This window comes from Arctopsyche grandis, chromosome 12, assembly GCF_051622035.1.
Source record: "Arctopsyche grandis isolate Sample6627 chromosome 12, ASM5162203v2, whole genome shotgun sequence".
Classification (NCBI taxonomy): domain Eukaryota; kingdom Metazoa; phylum Arthropoda; class Insecta; order Trichoptera; family Hydropsychidae; genus Arctopsyche; species Arctopsyche grandis.
Genome location: NC_135366.1, coordinates 24,575,383 through 24,592,160, shown reverse-complemented (window position 1 = coordinate 24,592,160; position 16,778 = coordinate 24,575,383). Strand labels below are relative to the sequence as shown.

At 34.2% G+C, this 16,778-nt stretch overlaps 4 protein-coding genes across 6 annotated transcripts; 2 read left to right on the top strand and 2 right to left on the bottom strand.

Moving 5' to 3' along the window:
- Positions 1-219: 219 nt before the first annotated feature.
- On the bottom strand, positions 220-4,282 carry LOC143919547 (uncharacterized). Its single transcript, XM_077441915.1, has 2 exons — positions 4,109-4,282; positions 220-4,036 (listed from the first exon to the last, which is right to left on the bottom strand). The coding sequence occupies exons 1-2, from the start codon at positions 4,220-4,222 to the stop codon at positions 1,970-1,972; spliced, it is 2,181 nt and encodes a 726-aa protein (XP_077298041.1). The 5' UTR covers positions 4,223-4,282; the 3' UTR covers positions 220-1,969.
- A 1,252-nt stretch (positions 4,283-5,534) lies between these two features.
- LOC143919628 (uncharacterized) lies at positions 5,535-9,168 on the top strand. Of its 3 annotated transcripts, none has more exons than XM_077442030.1 (3): positions 5,535-5,668; positions 6,486-6,714; positions 6,787-9,168. In XM_077442030.1, the coding sequence occupies exons 2-3, from the start codon at positions 6,601-6,603 to the stop codon at positions 8,008-8,010; spliced, it is 1,338 nt and encodes a 445-aa protein (XP_077298156.1). In that variant the 5' UTR covers positions 5,535-5,668; positions 6,486-6,600; the 3' UTR covers positions 8,011-9,168. The 3 variants fall into 3 exon arrangements, with proteins under 3 accessions (XP_077298156.1, XP_077298157.1, XP_077298155.1); XM_077442031.1 differs by lacking the exon at positions 5,535-5,668 and having other exon boundaries at positions 6,029-6,714; positions 6,787-7,765; positions 7,847-8,253; XM_077442029.1 differs by lacking the exon at positions 5,535-5,668 and having other exon boundaries at positions 6,029-6,714.
- An 850-nt stretch (positions 9,169-10,018) lies between these two features.
- LOC143919865 (uncharacterized) lies at positions 10,019-11,948 on the bottom strand. Its single transcript, XM_077442420.1, has 2 exons — positions 11,566-11,948; positions 10,019-11,486 (listed from the first exon to the last, which is right to left on the bottom strand). Exons 1-2 carry the CDS (start codon positions 11,671-11,673, stop codon positions 10,365-10,367), a joined length of 1,230 nt encoding a protein of 409 aa, XP_077298546.1. The 5' UTR covers positions 11,674-11,948; the 3' UTR covers positions 10,019-10,364.
- Positions 11,949-14,006: 2,058 nt separating this feature from the next.
- PIG-K (Phosphatidylinositol glycan anchor biosynthesis class K) lies at positions 14,007-15,649 on the top strand. Its single transcript, XM_077442435.1, has 7 exons — positions 14,007-14,153; positions 14,223-14,501; positions 14,569-14,777; positions 14,860-14,977; positions 15,058-15,168; positions 15,245-15,417; positions 15,491-15,649. The coding sequence occupies exons 1-7, from the start codon at positions 14,076-14,078 to the stop codon at positions 15,573-15,575; spliced, it is 1,053 nt and encodes a 350-aa protein (XP_077298561.1). The 5' UTR covers positions 14,007-14,075; the 3' UTR covers positions 15,576-15,649.
- The last annotated feature ends 1,129 nt before the right edge of the window (positions 15,650-16,778 follow it).

The following is a 16,778-nucleotide window of genomic DNA, read 5'->3' as shown; positions in this document are numbered from 1 at the left end:
TAATCGATCATATTCTAAATATAATAGTATAGTGTAGCAAATGTCGTGATTCAATAATTTAATGTATTATTGTCCTAATATTTCATTTTTGGGTTCAAGGTAAGTGTATTGTTTAATTTCTAAACATGTGAAACTTAATAGGATACCCAATATTAATTAATTTTAAGATTTCACCACATTAACATAAAATATCTCAAAATGATTAATTAAAAGAAAAATTATATACATACATTTATTTAATTACTTTATACAATCACTCTATAAGATGAATCCAAGGGCGGTCCAGGTTGTAGTTTTTTAACGGGAAGTCAAGTAGATAAGTTCAATAGTCGCGAATCAATTAAAAAACAGGCCGGATGAATGTGAAATGAAATGAAACAAATAACGGACGAATGTTTTAAGCGAAAGTTGAACTAAGACTGAATGTACTTTACCTATCATATCCCGTAAAAAAATGTTGTGCCCACCACTCTGTCCACACCCTTCAACGTAACAAGCTGAAAATTTATATTTCTATTCTTTATGTACTAACTTAGAGCTGATAAGGTTTTGGTCAGAATTCGTTAACCGGAAGTACTATTTTTTTAAATTTTCATTAAAATATTTCATTATTTTATTTTCTTGATATTCAATGAGTAAATGAAAGTGATAAAGTAATAAAAAAAATTTGAACAAAATCTGACAACCGGAAGTAGAACTTTTGTCTTGTGCCAGTTTCCATACATTTGCGCTCAATTTGTATCGAAAATGCCGTCATTCATAGTTATAAATATTTCATAATCTGTCTATACGGTTCAATATCGAATTTTGTTTTGTAACCTTCTTATATTCCTCAAATACATAGATAAAGTCATGGGTTGGTCACACCCAAATTTTACGTCTCTACGTCTCCAGTAGGTTTTTACGAGATGTTTTTACGTCTCCAGTATGGGACGGTTTATTTATTAAAAAAAATGAATCATTTTTTTCAGATATATGTATGCCCTGACCACAATGCTAAATCCATAAGATAATCATTAGGAGCCATTACAGTATCATTCTCACCTTTCTTCCTCAGTTTCTTTTTCAGAAAACTGTTCTTTAGTCCTTTCAGGAGTCTGTTCTTCAGACGTTTTAGGATGCTGCTCATTATTTTTTCCAAAGAGGTTCTTATCAGTTCTTCTACAGGGCTGTTTTTCGATCCTTTCCAGTGGTTGGTCTTCGTTCCTTTCAGAGAGCTGCTCATCAGTTCTTCTACAGGGCTGTTTTTCGGCCCTTTCAAGAGGTTGGTCTTCGTTCCTTTCAGAGAGCTGCTCTTCAGTTCTTTCAGAAGACTGTTCTTCAAGTTGTTCCGATATTCTGGCATTTTATGTTAATTAGTTAGCGACATTTTATGTAAATAGTTAGCGAATTCTTTTGTAGCAGTGAAATTTATCTAGAAAGGCCAAACAATCGACGACGGTGAGAGCAATTATCGCAAAGCTTTGTACTTTACATAAAAAAATAGTCGTAAATTCCAATATTTTATGGAAAAATGCATAGGAATTTCCGAATTATAATTTTTCTCGGAACGATTTGGAGGCCCCTTAAATTTAGAGGCCACAGATATGCGCCAATTTTGCTTTTCGATAGTCCGCCACTGGTTGCGTTCCATCTTTCGCAGTTTTCTCAGAAGTCACAAGTCGTAAAATCAAGTTCTCGAACAAATAAGGTCATATATATGTATATGAATCATGTACACGCAGAATCTATAAATAACACAGACATATTTGGATATTTTCAATGTATAAACTGAAAATCATTTTGAATTTTTACGTTAATACTCGAAATTTTAAATACCCAGACCCGCCGAGTTTTGAAGGCCGGGTCCAGGACCGGGTTTTAAGTCATTACACGGCCGGGTTGAGTCCAGAAACCCTACTTGTAAGGCAGTGTGAGTTCTTAAATGTCTCACAAGTACATCTTTATGAGCAAATGATTTTATACAAATCTAACATTTGTGTAGTTTTATCCCTGTATGCAATTTTGCATGTGAAACGAGGACAGATTTTCGATTAAATGATTTTAAACATACTTCACATTTGTGTGGTTTTATCCCAGTATGCACATTTTTATGTTTCTCGAGGTCAGAATTTTGAGTAAATGATTGTAGGCAAATTTCACATCTGTGTGGTTTTATCCCAGTATGCAATTTTTTATGTTTCTTGAGGTCAGAATTTTGAGTAAATGATTTTAGACAAATTTCACATTTGTGTGGTTTTATCCCAGTATGCAATTTTTCATGTATAACAACGTGAGATTTTCGAGAAAATGATTTTAAACAAAATTCACACTTGTGTGGTTTTATCCCAGTATGCAATTTTTCATGTGTAAGAAGGTGACATTTTTGAGTAAATGATTTCAAACAAATGTCACATTTGTGTGATTTTATCCCAATATGCAATTTTTCATGTGTAACAAGGTGAGATTTTTGAGTAAATGATTTTAGACAATTTTCACACTTGTAAGGCTTTTCCCCCGTGTGAGTTCTTAAATGTTTCACAAGTTCATTTTTATGAACAAATGATTTTAAACAAATGTCACATTTGTGTAGTTTTATCCCAGTATGCAATTTTTCATGTGTAATAAGGTTACATTTTTGAGTAAATAATTTTAAACAAATATCACATTTGTGTAGTTTTATCCCTGTATGCAATTTTGCATGTGAAACGAGGACAGATTTTCGATTAAATGATTTTAAACATACTTCACATTTGTGTGGTTTTATCCCAGTATGCACATTTTTATGTTTCTCGAGGTCAGAATTTTGAGTAAATGATTGTAGGCAAATTTCACATCTGTGTGGTTTTATCCCAGTATGCAATTTTTTATGTTTCTTGAGGTCAGAATTTTGAGTAAATGATTTTAGACAAATTTCACATTTGTGTGGTTTTATCCCAGTATGCAATTTTTCATGTATAACAACGTGAGATTTTCGAGAAAATGATTTTAAACAAAATTCACACTTGTGTGGTTTTATCCCAGTATGCAATTTTTCATGTGTAAGAAGGTGACATTTTTGAGTAAATGATTTCATACAAATGTCACATTTGTGTGATTTTATCCCAATATGCAATTTTTCATGTGTAACAAGGTGAGATTTTTGAGTAAATGATTTTAGACAATTTTCACACTTGTAAGGCTTTTCCCCCGTGTGAGTTCTTAAATGTTTCACAAGTTCATTTTTATGAACAAATGATTTTAAACAAATGTCACATTTGTGTAGTTTTATCCCAGTATGCAATTTTTCATGTGTAATAAGGTTACATTTTTGAGTAAATAATTTTAAACAAATATCACATTTGTGTAGTTTTATCCCAGTATGCAATTTTGCATGTGAAACAAGGTGAGATCTTTGAGTAAATGATTTTAGACAAATTTCACACTTATAAGGCTTTTCCCCTGTGTGAGTTCTTAAATGTTTCACAAGTTCATTTTTATGAGCAAATGATTTTAAACAAATGTCACATTTATATGGTTTTATCCCATTATGATATTTTTTATGTATAATGAGGTAAGATTTTCGAGAAAATGATTTTAAACAAATGTCACATTTATGCAGTTTTATCCCAGTATGCAAATTTTTATGTTTATCGAGGTTGTATTTTCGAGTAAATGATTTTAGACAAATTTCACACTTGTAAGGCTTTTCCCCCGTGTGAGTTCTTAAATGTCTCACAACTCCTTTTCTTTCACAAAATGATTTTAAACAAATATCACATTGAAATAGATTTTCTCCAGGAAGTGATCTTTTGTGTAAAATAAGTTCAGATTCAATGGGAAACGGCTTCAAGCAAATTTCACTATTCTTTCGGTGAATTGTCGATTGTGACGGCTCGTCGTTCCATATTAGATCTTCCAATAAAACTTCTTCAGTCTCGATCTTCAAGCAATCATCTAACCTCAGTCGAGACGATTCGTTGTTTCGAAAACAAGCCTTTCGAAAGCTGATCAACAATTCCAGATTGGTCTTACACGAAAGACACACCGTGTCTGGCAAACCATCGCCTCTTTTAACCTGCAGATGAAAAAAGTAGGATTAAGCGGTGAGAAGAGTTGACCAATTGGGTCCACAATAATTGTAACCTACAAAAATTTGACAGCAGGTCCGAATGCGTTGCTCCAGACGCTCTGGATGAGGATCGCCGAAGATGGAGACGGAAGACTCGGCGGGAGCTGATCCAAGACAAAGCCTGCACTCCATCGTCCCTGTATTTAACTCTGACAGCAATCGGAGCGACTCGCCTTCGACTTGCAATTTATTTTAGTGACATCTTTCGTCTAAATTTGGTACTAGTTTAGGGCTGCCATAATTAGTGCTGTAAAATTCTCGGTAATAATCTTTTGGCGAAAATTCTCCAAATCGAGAATTTTCGAGAATATTCATTTTTAGAGCATCTGGAGGGCTTTTATATAATACTATTCCGTTGCAATTTCATTAATAATAATTTTTAATATTTTGAATTTCATATGTACTGAGAGAGGGTAAGCAAATGTGACTTTTGAGCAGTTGGCGAAACACAACCGAAATGTTACGCCTATTATGTAGTTTGTGTTAAAAGATTTAACAATTTCGGAGATAAATTTAAAGCAACTAAATATAGATCTGGAAGCAAAAAAAAAACCAATTGACATTTTAGTGTTAATGGTAAACTCGCATTGTCTATTTACCAAATTTATATTTTCAAAGTAGGCACTGATGTGAAATAACCAGTGCCGGCCTTACACTCAATGACGCCCTCGGGCAATTTTCCTCAAGGCGCCCCTAGACAAAAATATCGAAAATAGGTTTCCCCTCCTGCTTTTTCCGGGCTAGGGACCGGCAGTTAAGTGGTCAACAAGGTTCTCCAACCCCACTGGTGGAGTTAAAATAACTAAATAAATAAATTATTTGATTAATAAAATATAAATTTCAGAAGTTAATTTTTCGAGCCTTTTTTTCAGCAAAATCTTTTTTTAATATCATTTTCAATAGATGGAATTTCCAAACTGGAAAGTCTTTTTTTGTGACATTGTACATTTTGTATGGGTATATTCATACCAACCGTCACATACAGTAATACCCGACATTTCCTGTTCATACCTTACAGCAACATCCGTCAATGTATCATATCCGTTTTTTTGGCCATCGTGGAAATATACACGCGAATTACGTGCCATGAGTCAGCCGCTATGCTGTTTTGGACCAATTATCAACAGTGACAGTTGACAGCTGTTCAATCTTTCGACATGGGTTTTGCGCAAAAATTTAAAAAAATTTAAATTTTTTTACGGAAATATTTAAAAAAAATTTGTCCATCATCCACAAGCTCCTTATACAGTGTCCAAAACTCTCCTTCGGTTTTTCTATTTTTTAACATGGGATGCACATCGAAACCTCTCCGTGCTTTTTTATTGCCTTCTTGAGCTTCTTCTTCCAACAAAAACGCGATTATACATAATTTTTCGTTCGATAAACGCCGAAACATTTTTGCTGACTTGTATTCTGACGCGTAGCTACGAATGCACGTGTATGCATTCATATTGTAAGTAATCGAAAATACGACGTTAGCGATATTGCGCCGTATCGTCATGGCCTGTAATGTATAAGTAAGCCGATTTTGCCTTGCACTCGGCCAGTGATGTAAGCGTGACGTGTTGCGACGTGTAGGTAGATATGAATAGAAATGTAATAAAATGACATATTTGACCCTCTCTCAGTATATATGTGTAGGAATCTCGTGGTCGTCATCGTCATCGAAACCTTCGAGAATATTCCGCAACAACAAAATACATCGAGCGGAACAGCGCCAAGCATTCCAGAAAATACTACGCCTCGACAAAAGTGCATTCCTCTTGTACGCATCAACAACTAAATGCTCGCACGCATCAATAACCACTTCCATCAAGCGTTCCAGAAAATTCTACGCCTCGACAAAAGTGCATTCCTTTCTTACGCATCAACAAACCACCACCATCGGTCAGGCGATTCCAGAAACACTATAAAAGGAGTGTCAACCCAAACAACGCCAGTCGACCCACAGCAGCAAGCGTCGACATACAGCTCCTGACCAGCCACCACTACACTACGCGGACTTGGAAGATCAACCAGCCGGACGAGCCAGCAACACACTGCCGCATCCAGAGACCTTCTGAACATAGCTGAATGCCGAGCCAGCGACACTCTACCATATCCAGAGACCGCTGAACGACATACTTTTGCCCACAAATACTATACCTTTGTACAACCATAGGCAAACAATAAAACTTTATAAAACTAGCACAACAGTGTTTCGTTAGGCCGGGATACGGTCAACACATTGTACCCCGCCTACATATGAAATTCAAAATATTAAAAATTATTATTAATGAAATTGCAACGGAATAGCATTATATAAAAGCCCTCCAGATGCTCTAAAAATGAATATTCTCGAAAATTCTCGATTTGGAGAATATTCGCCAAAAGATTATTACCGAGAATTTTACAGCACTAATTATGGCAGCCCTAAACTAGTACCAAATTTAGACGAAAGATGTCACTAAAATAAATTGCAAGTCGAAGGCGAGTCGCTCCGATTGCTGTCAGAGTTAAATACAGGGACGATGGAGTGCAGGCTTTGTCTTGGATCAGCTCCCGCCGAGTCTTCCGTCTCCATCTTCGGCGATCCTCATCCAGAGCGTCTGGAGCAACGCATTCGGACCTGCTGTCAAATTTTTGTAGGTTACAATTATTGTGGACCCAATTGGTCAACTCTTCTCACCGCTTAATCCTACTTTTTTCATCTGCAGGTTAAAAGAGGCGATGGTTTGCCAGACACGGTGTGTCTTTCGTGTAAGACCAATCTGGAATTGTTGATCAGCTTTCGAAAGGCTTGTTTTCGAAACAACGAATCGTCTCGACTGAGGTTAGATGATTTCTTGAAGATCGAGACTGAAGAAGTTTTATTGGAAGATCTAATATGGAACGACGAGCCGTCACAATCGACAATTCACCGAAAGAATAGTGAAATTTGCTTGAAGTCGTTTCCCATTGAATCTGAACTTATTTTACACAAAAGATCACTTCCTGGAGAAAATCTATTTCAATGTGATATTTGTTTAAAATCATTTTCTCGAAAATCTAACCTCATGATACATAAAAAATATCATAATGGGATAAAACCACACAAATGTGACATTTGTTTAAAAACATTTGCTCATAAAAGTGAACTTGTGAAACATTTAAGAACTCACACAGGGGAAAAGCCTTACAAGTGTGAAATTTGTCTAAAATCATTTACTCAACAATCCAACCTCGATAAACATAAAAATTTGCATACTGAGATAAAACTACACAAATGTGATATTTGTTTAAAATTATTTACTCAAAAATGTAACCTTCTTACACATGAAAAATTGCATACTGGGATAAAACCACACAAATGTGAAATTTGTTTAAAATCATTTTTTTCTAAAAATACACTTGTGAAACATTTAAGAACTCACACGGGGGAAAAGCCTTACAAGTGTGAATTTTGTTTAAAATCATTTTCTCAAAAATCTCACGTTGTTATACATGAAAAATTGCATACTGGGATAAAACCACACAAATGTGAAATTTGTCTAAAATCATTTACTCAAAACTCTGACCTCAAGAAACATAAAAAATTGCATACTGGGATAAAACCACACAAATGTGAAATATGTTTAAAATCATTTACTCAAAAATGTCACCTTCTTACACATGAAAAATTTCATACTGGGATAAAACCACACAAATGTGAAATTTGTCTAAAATCATTTACTCGAAACTCTGACCTTAAGAAACATAAAAATTTGCATACTGGGATAAAACCACACAAATGTGAAGTATGTTTAAAATCATTTACACGAAAATCTATCCTCGTTTTACATGCAAAATTGCATACTGGGATTAATCTACACAAATGTGACATTTGTTTAAAATCATTTGCTCATAAAAATGAACTTGTGAAACATTTAAGAACTCACACGGGGGAAATACCTTACAAGTGAGAAATTTGTCAAATCATTTACTCAAAAATCTAACCTCGAGACACAGTAAATTGCATACTGGGATGAATATGAAAAAAGTTGTTATTATATAAATACTATTAATATTCTTACATTTTGGCTGCATGCGGGCCATGATGTTCCTGGCGCCTCCCCCTCACATGACATTTATTCTCATTGCAGTTTATTTGAAATCATTTTAAGACAAATGATAATTGAAAATTAAATACACAGATTGATTACTTAGCTTTCTTGTTTTATTTATTTTAAATGTAATAATTTTTATTTATTGGATGAAATTGAGATAATTTTGGTAATCATACTTCATCTGCCTTAGCCAAAGTGCTGTAAAATTGTGATAAATTTCAACAGACGGGGCGAAAAGTATGACCGGCGTAAAAAAAGGGTTTGTTGCTCTTTTGAAAGGAAAAATTAATCACGAGGTACTTCCTTACCATTGCGTCATTCATCTAGAAGCGTTTTGTGTGCAGACATTTCCAGAAAAAAGTAATGAAATCAGTGATTTAGATTATCAACTCCATTATAGCTAATGCTCTTAAACATCGGCAATTTAAAGAATTTTCAGTTGAAATATTAAGGGAGTACGCAGATCTTCTGCTGCATAACAAGGTACGTTGGTTATCAAGAGAAAACGTTTCGCTTCCTTATTAACCCTTTGAGAGCTGGACACCAGCGCCTTGTCCATACAAACGTATTACACTTAATCAATTATGGCACTAGAGAAATTATTTTTTAATATGCTATGGATATCCACCATTGCGATGCATCTGTGGTTTTATTTTTTTGATTAGTTATTTTTTATAGGAGCTAGGAGTCGCCAAACATCTATAAAATCGCCTCTTTTTTACACCCACGAAAAGAGTCCAGCGTGCTTATTTAACTGTCGATTAAAAAAAAAATACGCGCACAGGTGCATAGAAAATATCTTTCTCATAGCAATGATGAATTTTTTTTAAAAATTGGTCCAGTTTCGGAGGAAAAAATTGTAGAATACGAAACCTCGATTTTGTCGATTTAAAATACGTATTATCTGGTCGAAGCGCAACTGTCGCATTCACTCAATTTATATATATCGAAGAAAGGAACGGCAACAAAATTAAGGTTTCGGGTGTACAGCCCTCTTAACATAAATTAAAACATTTCAATAAAAAAATAATTAATTATTAAAAAATCAATAAAAAAACACCAATAGAAAAAAATAATTAATTAATTAAACAAATTTTCAATAGATGGCGGGAAATTCTCAGAGACTTAGCGCCGTCTATAGGCCTAGAGGAAACATTGGTAGCAAATAGAATATATAGAAGTTTATTTATTTTGTTATTATATTCGTATATTAGATTCGTACGTTTTGTAGGAATTTTTTTAACTGTGACGTACACATGCAGTGCCGGTCTTACACCCGATGGCGCCCTCAGGCAATTTTTTCTAAACACCCTTAAAAAGAACTTTCGCCTTTGGCGCTCTAATTTAAAATTTTAAAGCGTCTTTGGCGCATCGTTCGGCGTCCTAACTTATTTGGCCGCCCGACCCAGCCCCCCCCTAAAACCGGCACTGGTTTTATATGAAATACATTAGTCCAGGGGTCACCAACCTAATTTATTGAAAATGTATTTAATTAATTAATTTTTATGTTGTTTATATGTAGGTATTTTTACCATATTAAACAATTAAATGTATTTTAAAGGTATTTGAAAAAAATACGACCACGTGCGGATTGAACATAGGACAATTTCTTTTCAATTTTTAATAATTAAAAATTTCATTGGCCACAACACTAATGTTTGATAATAAAAATGTGTGCAGCAAACGATTCTTTTTTTAATAACAAATTAAAAAATATGTAAATATAAATAAAATTTTCATCACAATGTTATTTTCGCTGCTTTTCTGTTAGCAGAATCATCAATGACAATGAAGTATATTTCATTTATTAGTTGTCGATTTTTGATATTGACACATACATAAAATTTAAAATAAAACACAATTTGATAAATAATCATTTTATATATTCACTATTTGATTTTGATTTTTAAATGCTTTTTATTATCACGAAATTATGTTCACAATACATCTTATATCTATTTTAATAGCTACTGATCTACTGATCATTTTCTATTTTACAATTTAATTTAATTTTGGTTAGTAATCATAGTATTATATTATTCTAATGTTAATCTACAGCATAATAGGAAAAAGAGCTCAAAAACCTATATATTCACTATTTAACATATACTATTTATTTTCATACATATATACAATAATAATATATTTCAATGAAAAACATAACAGTTTTAGTATATTTTCTGGCAAAACAAATGTCAGAACTAATAAAATTATTTAACAAAGTGAGATTTAATGTGTGCAATAAGATTATATTTTACAACGTATGATTTTAAACAGATATCACATTTGTATAATTTTAACCCGATGTGAGACTTCATGTGTATACCAAGACTACTTTTCTGACTGAAAGATTTCAAGCAAATATCACATTTGTACGGCTTTTCCCCTGTATGAGATCTCAGATGGATCTGAAGGGTGCGTTTTTCAGTAAACGATTTCAAACAAAGTTCACATTTGTACGGTTTTATCCCGGTGTGAGATTTCATATGCGCGGCAAGATGATGTTTCAGAGTAAACGATTTGAAACAAATGGTACACTCATGTGATTTTAATCCGGTGTGAGATATCATATGCGTGGCAAGATTACTTTTTTGTGGGAATAGCTTTAAACAAATGTCACATTTGTGCGATTTTAACCCGGTGTGAGATTTCATGTGTGCACCGAGACCACTGCTTTGAGCAAAAGATTTAAAGCAAATTTTACATTTGTATGGTTTTTCTCCAGTATGAGTTCTCAAATGTTTAACAAGGGTACGTTTTTCAGGGAATGCTTTTAAACAAACGTCACATTTGTATGGTTTTATCCCGGTGTGATAGTTTATATGTGTACCGAGACTACCTTTTCGAGTAAACGATTTCAAACAAATATCACACTGGAACGGCTTGTTCCCGGTGTGAATTACCAAATGCCTCTTAAAGACACATTTTTGAGCAAAAGTTTTTAAACACACTTCACATTTGAATGGTATGCGAATTTTTTGGCGCGCTTTTAATTTAGACTCATTCTTGCGGCCCGGTTTAGAATATGAAATTTTTAGTGGGGTGGGTTTTTCAATTAAATGGATGGTTTGCTTAGAATCACTTTGTTCCCATTCATTTATCTCGTTATTAACAGGGCTATTGCACATGTTTGGTTGTGCAACCGTTTCATCATCCTTCCAAATCAAATCGTCCAGGAAAATCTCTTTTGTCTTGATATCCAAATGCTCGCTTAATCTCAGTTTAGCTGTTTCATCACTTTGGAGACAAATGTTTCGAAAAGTGCTGAGCAATGCAAGATTATTTTCACATGAAAGACATATCGAATCTGGCAAACCATCATCTTTCATGACCTGCAAATGAGAAAAGTAGTAATAAGATTGGACTATAGATTATTAGCAATAGATAACGGTAAACGTAGCTGTAAGCAACCTGCAGCCGACAGCAGGTCCAAATGCGTTGAACCAATGGATGAGGATTGTCATGGATGAAGACGAAAGACTCGGCTGGGGCTTGAGATAGGCAAAGCCTACACTCCATCGTACAAAACACCACTTATTACTTTGACAGGAGGTACAAATACGAGACACGTCACCTGCGTTCGCTAGTGCTTTGCCCATTGATAATCACCGTTAACCATACCTATCAACACAATTAGATTGAAAATTGATTGGAAGCAAAATATTGATACATACAACTGGTAGCTACCCATGAAAAGTGTTCTATAGATATTGTATGTACCGGTTTATTGTTTCTTCATACAAAGTATTTCCTATGGCTTGGTTAAGTGCTTCAATCGCTCGATCCTTATCTATGAGCCGCACCTACGTAAGAAATACAAGTTCATAAACTTATCAACGTTTATACAGTTGTATTATATATACAGATAAATCAAAATGAGCCGTGCCAATATTTGCAATTGCTTTAGTGACAATTGGATCTTATGTATATGCGGGCTTCACAAAAGCTTTTGAATGATTTCAATGAGTTAAATTGCAATTAAATATATATTTCAGTGGCTCTGGTGTTTGTACATTTTATACCGAATCCATTTTGTATCGCATCTTATTTATCGGTCTCCGTGACGAGCCGGAATGTGAAATTACCGAAAACGCAAATATTGGAAGGCAAAGATCGAAAATCGAAAGATCTTAAGTCGAAAAATAAAAAAGGGTTCATGGTAAACGGTACATACTCACTTAATTTGCGCGAGCAGGATACAACAGGAACAAGAGGAACAGGCTTTTCCTCCCATATTCTGCGCGCGCACATTAATACGGGAGAAAAAGCCTGTTCCTATTGTTCCTGTTGTATCCTGCTCGCGCAAATTAAGTGAGTATGTACCGTTTACCATGCACCCTTTTAAGGTCTGTTAATACCTAGTCAGCACGTACCGACTTCAGCAGGTATCCGGCCGTACGAAAAGTATTCTTTGGTACATTTATGGGTATATTCATACCAACCGTCACGTTTACGCCACGGCAGGCTTACAGCAGTACCCGACATTTCTTGTTCATACTTTACAGCAACATCCGTCAACGTATCGTATCCGGTTTCTTGGCCATCGTGGAAATATACACGCGAATTACGTGCCATGAGTCTGCCGCTTTGCTGTTTTGGACCAATTATCGATAGTGACAGTTAACAGCTGTTCAATCTTTCGACATGGTTTTGGCGCAAATATTTAAAAAAAAAAAATTTTTTTTACGGAAATATTTAAAAAAATTTTGTCCTTCATCCACAAGCTCCTTATACAGTGTCCAAAACTCTCCTTCGGTTTTTCTATTTTTTAACATGAGATGCACATCAAAACGCCTCCGTGCTTTTTTATTGCCTTCTTGAGCTTCTTCTTCCAACAAAAACGCGATTATACATAATTTTTCGTTCGATAAACGCCGAAACATTTTTGCTGACTTGTATTCTGACGCGTAGCTACGAATGCACGTGTATGCATTCATATTGTAAGTAATCGAAAATACGACGTTAGCGATATTGCGCCGTATCGTCATGGCCTGTAATGTATAAGTAAGCCGATTTTGCCTTGCACTCGGCCAAAGTGATGTAAGCGTGACGTGTTGCGACGTGTAGGTAGATATGAATAGAAATGTAATAAAATTACATATTTTAAACGGAGTCGTGCAGTGCTGTTAAGTATAAACAGACCTTAAAAGAGGTATTAGTCCAGGGACGTCATTTGGAGGGGGAGGGGGCTGGGGTGGGGAATTAAAGAATAAACCAACAAAAATAGAATATTTTAATTCTTTTGAACACTGTCAGGCATAATCACATCGATTTTTCCCAGAAAAAAATGTTTTATTTTGTTTTGTTTTGTTGTCTCCCAAATATATTTTGTTTTGTTGTTTGTCTTGCTTTAAAAGATATTTGTAAAAGTCGTTTATTCTACGAAACAAGTTGTTGAATAGAATTGCATTTCTATTACTGTTCTCGCTTATCTCAGACACAGATGTGCATAGCAAATTCATAATACACCCCTAGAAAGTCATTCCTTACTGGTCAAAAATTTTGCCCCCCCCCCCCTGGGAAAAGCTGAAATGACGCTCCTGTACTAGTCATTTGACACTTGAAATTCAAAGTCAAAAATAAGAACTCCGTGATATTACAAAGTAGCTGTTCTGCCTCCAATAATCAACTGATTTAATGCAAGCAATATAAATACATATGTATGTATTTATTTATTCTCAATTGGTGTCTTTGTATTGATTTAATTCAAATGATCAATAACTTTTTGAATAACTGCCAATAAGCTACAAGGTACCAATAAGTTCATTCCGTGTGCCATAAATTCACACTCACTGGATCAAAGCATAAAATATTATTTTTTAAGCTATGGTTCGAAATCTCAGTTTTACGACTATTGTCAAATAAGCCGGAAAGAGGGCGTTTGACCGATTTGACGTCTGTTTGACATCTAGCCGGTCGCGATGCGTTTACTGTGTGGATATTTGCTGTATTTAATTTACATTTTATGCAATAAATGGGCCCACTCTACTGCACTAGAGGTATTTTATTGCATTTTACTGTATTTAAAATACCTACCAATTTTTACTATGTCGAATTGTATTGCACAGATTCCAGAAGAGTTCCAAAAGTCCAGTCATTCCAACAATTGGGCTGTACTAGTAGACACATCAAGGTTCTGGTTCAATTACAGACATGTTGCCAACGTTCTATCGATATATCGCAGCGTTAAACGGCTAGGAATTCCTGACAGTCAGATCATACTTATGGTCGCTGATGATATGGCTTGCAATCCACGGAATCCTAGACCTGCAACCGTGTTCAACAATGCTCATCAACATATAAACGTGTATGGGGATGACGTAGAAGTAGACTATAGAGGCTATGAAGTAAGTAGTATTTTAAAATATACTTGTTATGCTAATTACAAAATCATAATGAACTGTGTTTTCACAGGTAACGGTTGAAAACTTTGTGAGACTATTAACAGGTCGACTTCCACCTGGTACACCTCGTTCCAAACAATTGTTGACTGATGAAGGTAGTAATATTTTGATTTATCTTACGGGTCACGGTGGAGATGGCTTCTTGAAATTTCAAGACTCTGAAGAAGTTACAAGCCAGGAAATGGCCGATGCTATTGAGCAAATGTGGCAGAAAAGGAGGTTTCAATTTATTTTTTATTTAATATTATATAAATAATAATAGTTTTATCAATTTTATCTTATTGTTATTTTATTTTTACAGATATAATGAAATATTTTTCATGATCGATACATGTCAAGCCGCATCCATGTATGAAAAATTCTACTCTCCAAACATTTTGGCAGTTGCAAGTAGTCTCGTTGGCGAAGATTCACTTTCTGTGAGAATTACATAGTTAGAAAACACATTTAGAAAATGTTTTCATAGTATTGACATGAACTTTCATATTTTTATGTTTAGCATCATGTGGATCCTGTAATCGGCGTTTATATAATAGATCGCTACACTTATTATGCTTTAGAATTCTTGGAAAAAGTTCAACCAGACAGTGATAAGACAATGGGTGAATTTGTATGTATATTTTCTCCCATTGGTTTCTTATATATATTGACTTCATTATACATATCTATATTTATTTTTATTTTAGTTGGAAGTTTGTCCAAAGAGAGTGTGCATATCGACGGTCGGTGTTAAAAGGGATCTATTCCCAAGAGACCCATATAAAGTTCCCATTACTGATTTCTTCGGTTCAGTGAGACCAGTAGAAATCACACTAACTGGTCTAGACATCGAAGCTCCACCTTTGGTACAAAATAAAAGGTTTGTTACTCTATTTTATGGTTTTTAAAAAAATATAACTCATACACATGTTACAATATAATTTTTTTTTCAGTGTTCCTGTGGCAACGACTGAAAAGACTTCGTCAAAATATCACCAAATTCCTTTATTCCCTAGTCATTTATTTGTAGAAAGTTAATATAAGTTTATTATAAATACATAATATTTCTACTTTATATTTATTTGAATAATAAAATAATAATTTATGATATTTATTTTTCAAAGAAGTTTTGAAAATTTGAATAATTCAAATTCACAAAGTTTCAGACCACTTTCACTTTAAGGCGAAAACACATTGAGTCACACGTTGTTACTTTTTTTTTTTTAGATTCTTTTAAACATTCGAAAAAATGCAGCACCCCTAGCCCATATAAATGATACACAGTCCCAAAAATCACCCCCTGTAGTGTTTTCGGTGATATTTTATCCTTGCTTGACAGTGATCGATAACATATGTGAAGACATATATGTTATCGTATATTTATATATCGTATATATTTGTTACATATGAATGGGCCCCCCAAATATATTCATTCTGCATGTGCAACTACACCTGAATTCGGTTTTATTACCCACTGTTTACGGTCACAGCTGGAAGCCAAGGACACGTGTCGTGCCATACCACTCAGTGTATTTTCGCCCATAATTGCATATGTACATATGTAGAGCAGATTATACATATATGTACTTACACATGTTTCAGATTCCAGAGATTAGTTAATTTACATACTATTACTACGAAATTAGAAGTATGTAAGATGGAGAAACTTTTGGAAATAAACCTAAACTAAAAATCTGGTTTTGAGAAAAATTTTGTTGGCGATTTTTTTCCTTAAACTATTTTATTATCTATATATATAAAACAAGAAAGCCATGTGAAACGTAAAGGAGGTATGTAATGAATGTCTGTGTGTGTGTGTGTCTCGAATAGGCTGCTAAACCACTGAACCGATTACGATGAAACTTTCAGGATTTGTTGTGTGCATTTCTGGGAAGATTACTGTGAAAAAAAAACGGGAAAAAACGGGAACGGAATCGGGAAAAACTGGAATGAGTGTCATTGCAATGCAATATTTTATTTTTATTTTTTATTTTATTTAAATAGGCACACATACAGAATAAAATATAAAAAGAAAGTTGTATAATGAGACAAAAAATAATAATAAACATAAATAAAAATATAATATTCCATATACAGTGAGCACCACATGGTGATATAAAAAAGTAAAATTACAAAAACATCAAGATTTAAAAAAAAAGAAAAGAAACAGATAAAGAAAAAGATACAGATAAAGTAAAAAAGAAAAAGAAAAAGAAAGACTATAAGGGTGAAGAAGCAAAT

Bases quoted from the DNA above. Each gene is read 5' to 3' on its own strand.
- LOC143919547 (XM_077441915.1), bottom strand. From the start codon at position 4,222: ATGGAGTGCAGGCTTTGTCTTGGATCAGCTCCCGCCGAGTCTTCCGTC. The intron at 4,037-4,108 runs GTAGGTTACAAT...TTTCATCTGCAG, and splicing joins GGACCTGCTGTCAAATTTTT to GTTAAAAGAGGCGATGGTTT.
- LOC143919628 (XM_077442030.1), top strand. From the start codon at position 6,601: ATGGAGTGCAGGCTTTGTCTTGGATCAGCTCCCGCCGAGTCTTCCGTC. The intron at 6,715-6,786 runs GTAGGTTACAAT...TTTCATCTGCAG, and splicing joins GGACCTGCTGTCAAATTTTT to GTTAAAAGAGGCGATGGTTT.
- LOC143919865 (XM_077442420.1), bottom strand. From the start codon at position 11,673: ATGGAGTGTAGGCTTTGCCTATCTCAAGCCCCAGCCGAGTCTTTCGTC. The intron at 11,487-11,565 runs GTTGCTTACAGC...TCTCATTTGCAG, and splicing joins GGACCTGCTGTCGGCTGCAG to GTCATGAAAGATGATGGTTT.
- PIG-K (XM_077442435.1), top strand. From the start codon at position 14,076: ATGCGTTTACTGTGTGGATATTTGCTGTATTTAATTTACATTTTATGC. The intron at 14,978-15,057 runs GTGAGAATTACA...TTTTATGTTTAG, and splicing joins TTGGCGAAGATTCACTTTCT to CATCATGTGGATCCTGTAAT. The intron at 15,169-15,244 runs GTATGTATATTT...TTTTTATTTTAG, and splicing joins ATAAGACAATGGGTGAATTT to TTGGAAGTTTGTCCAAAGAG.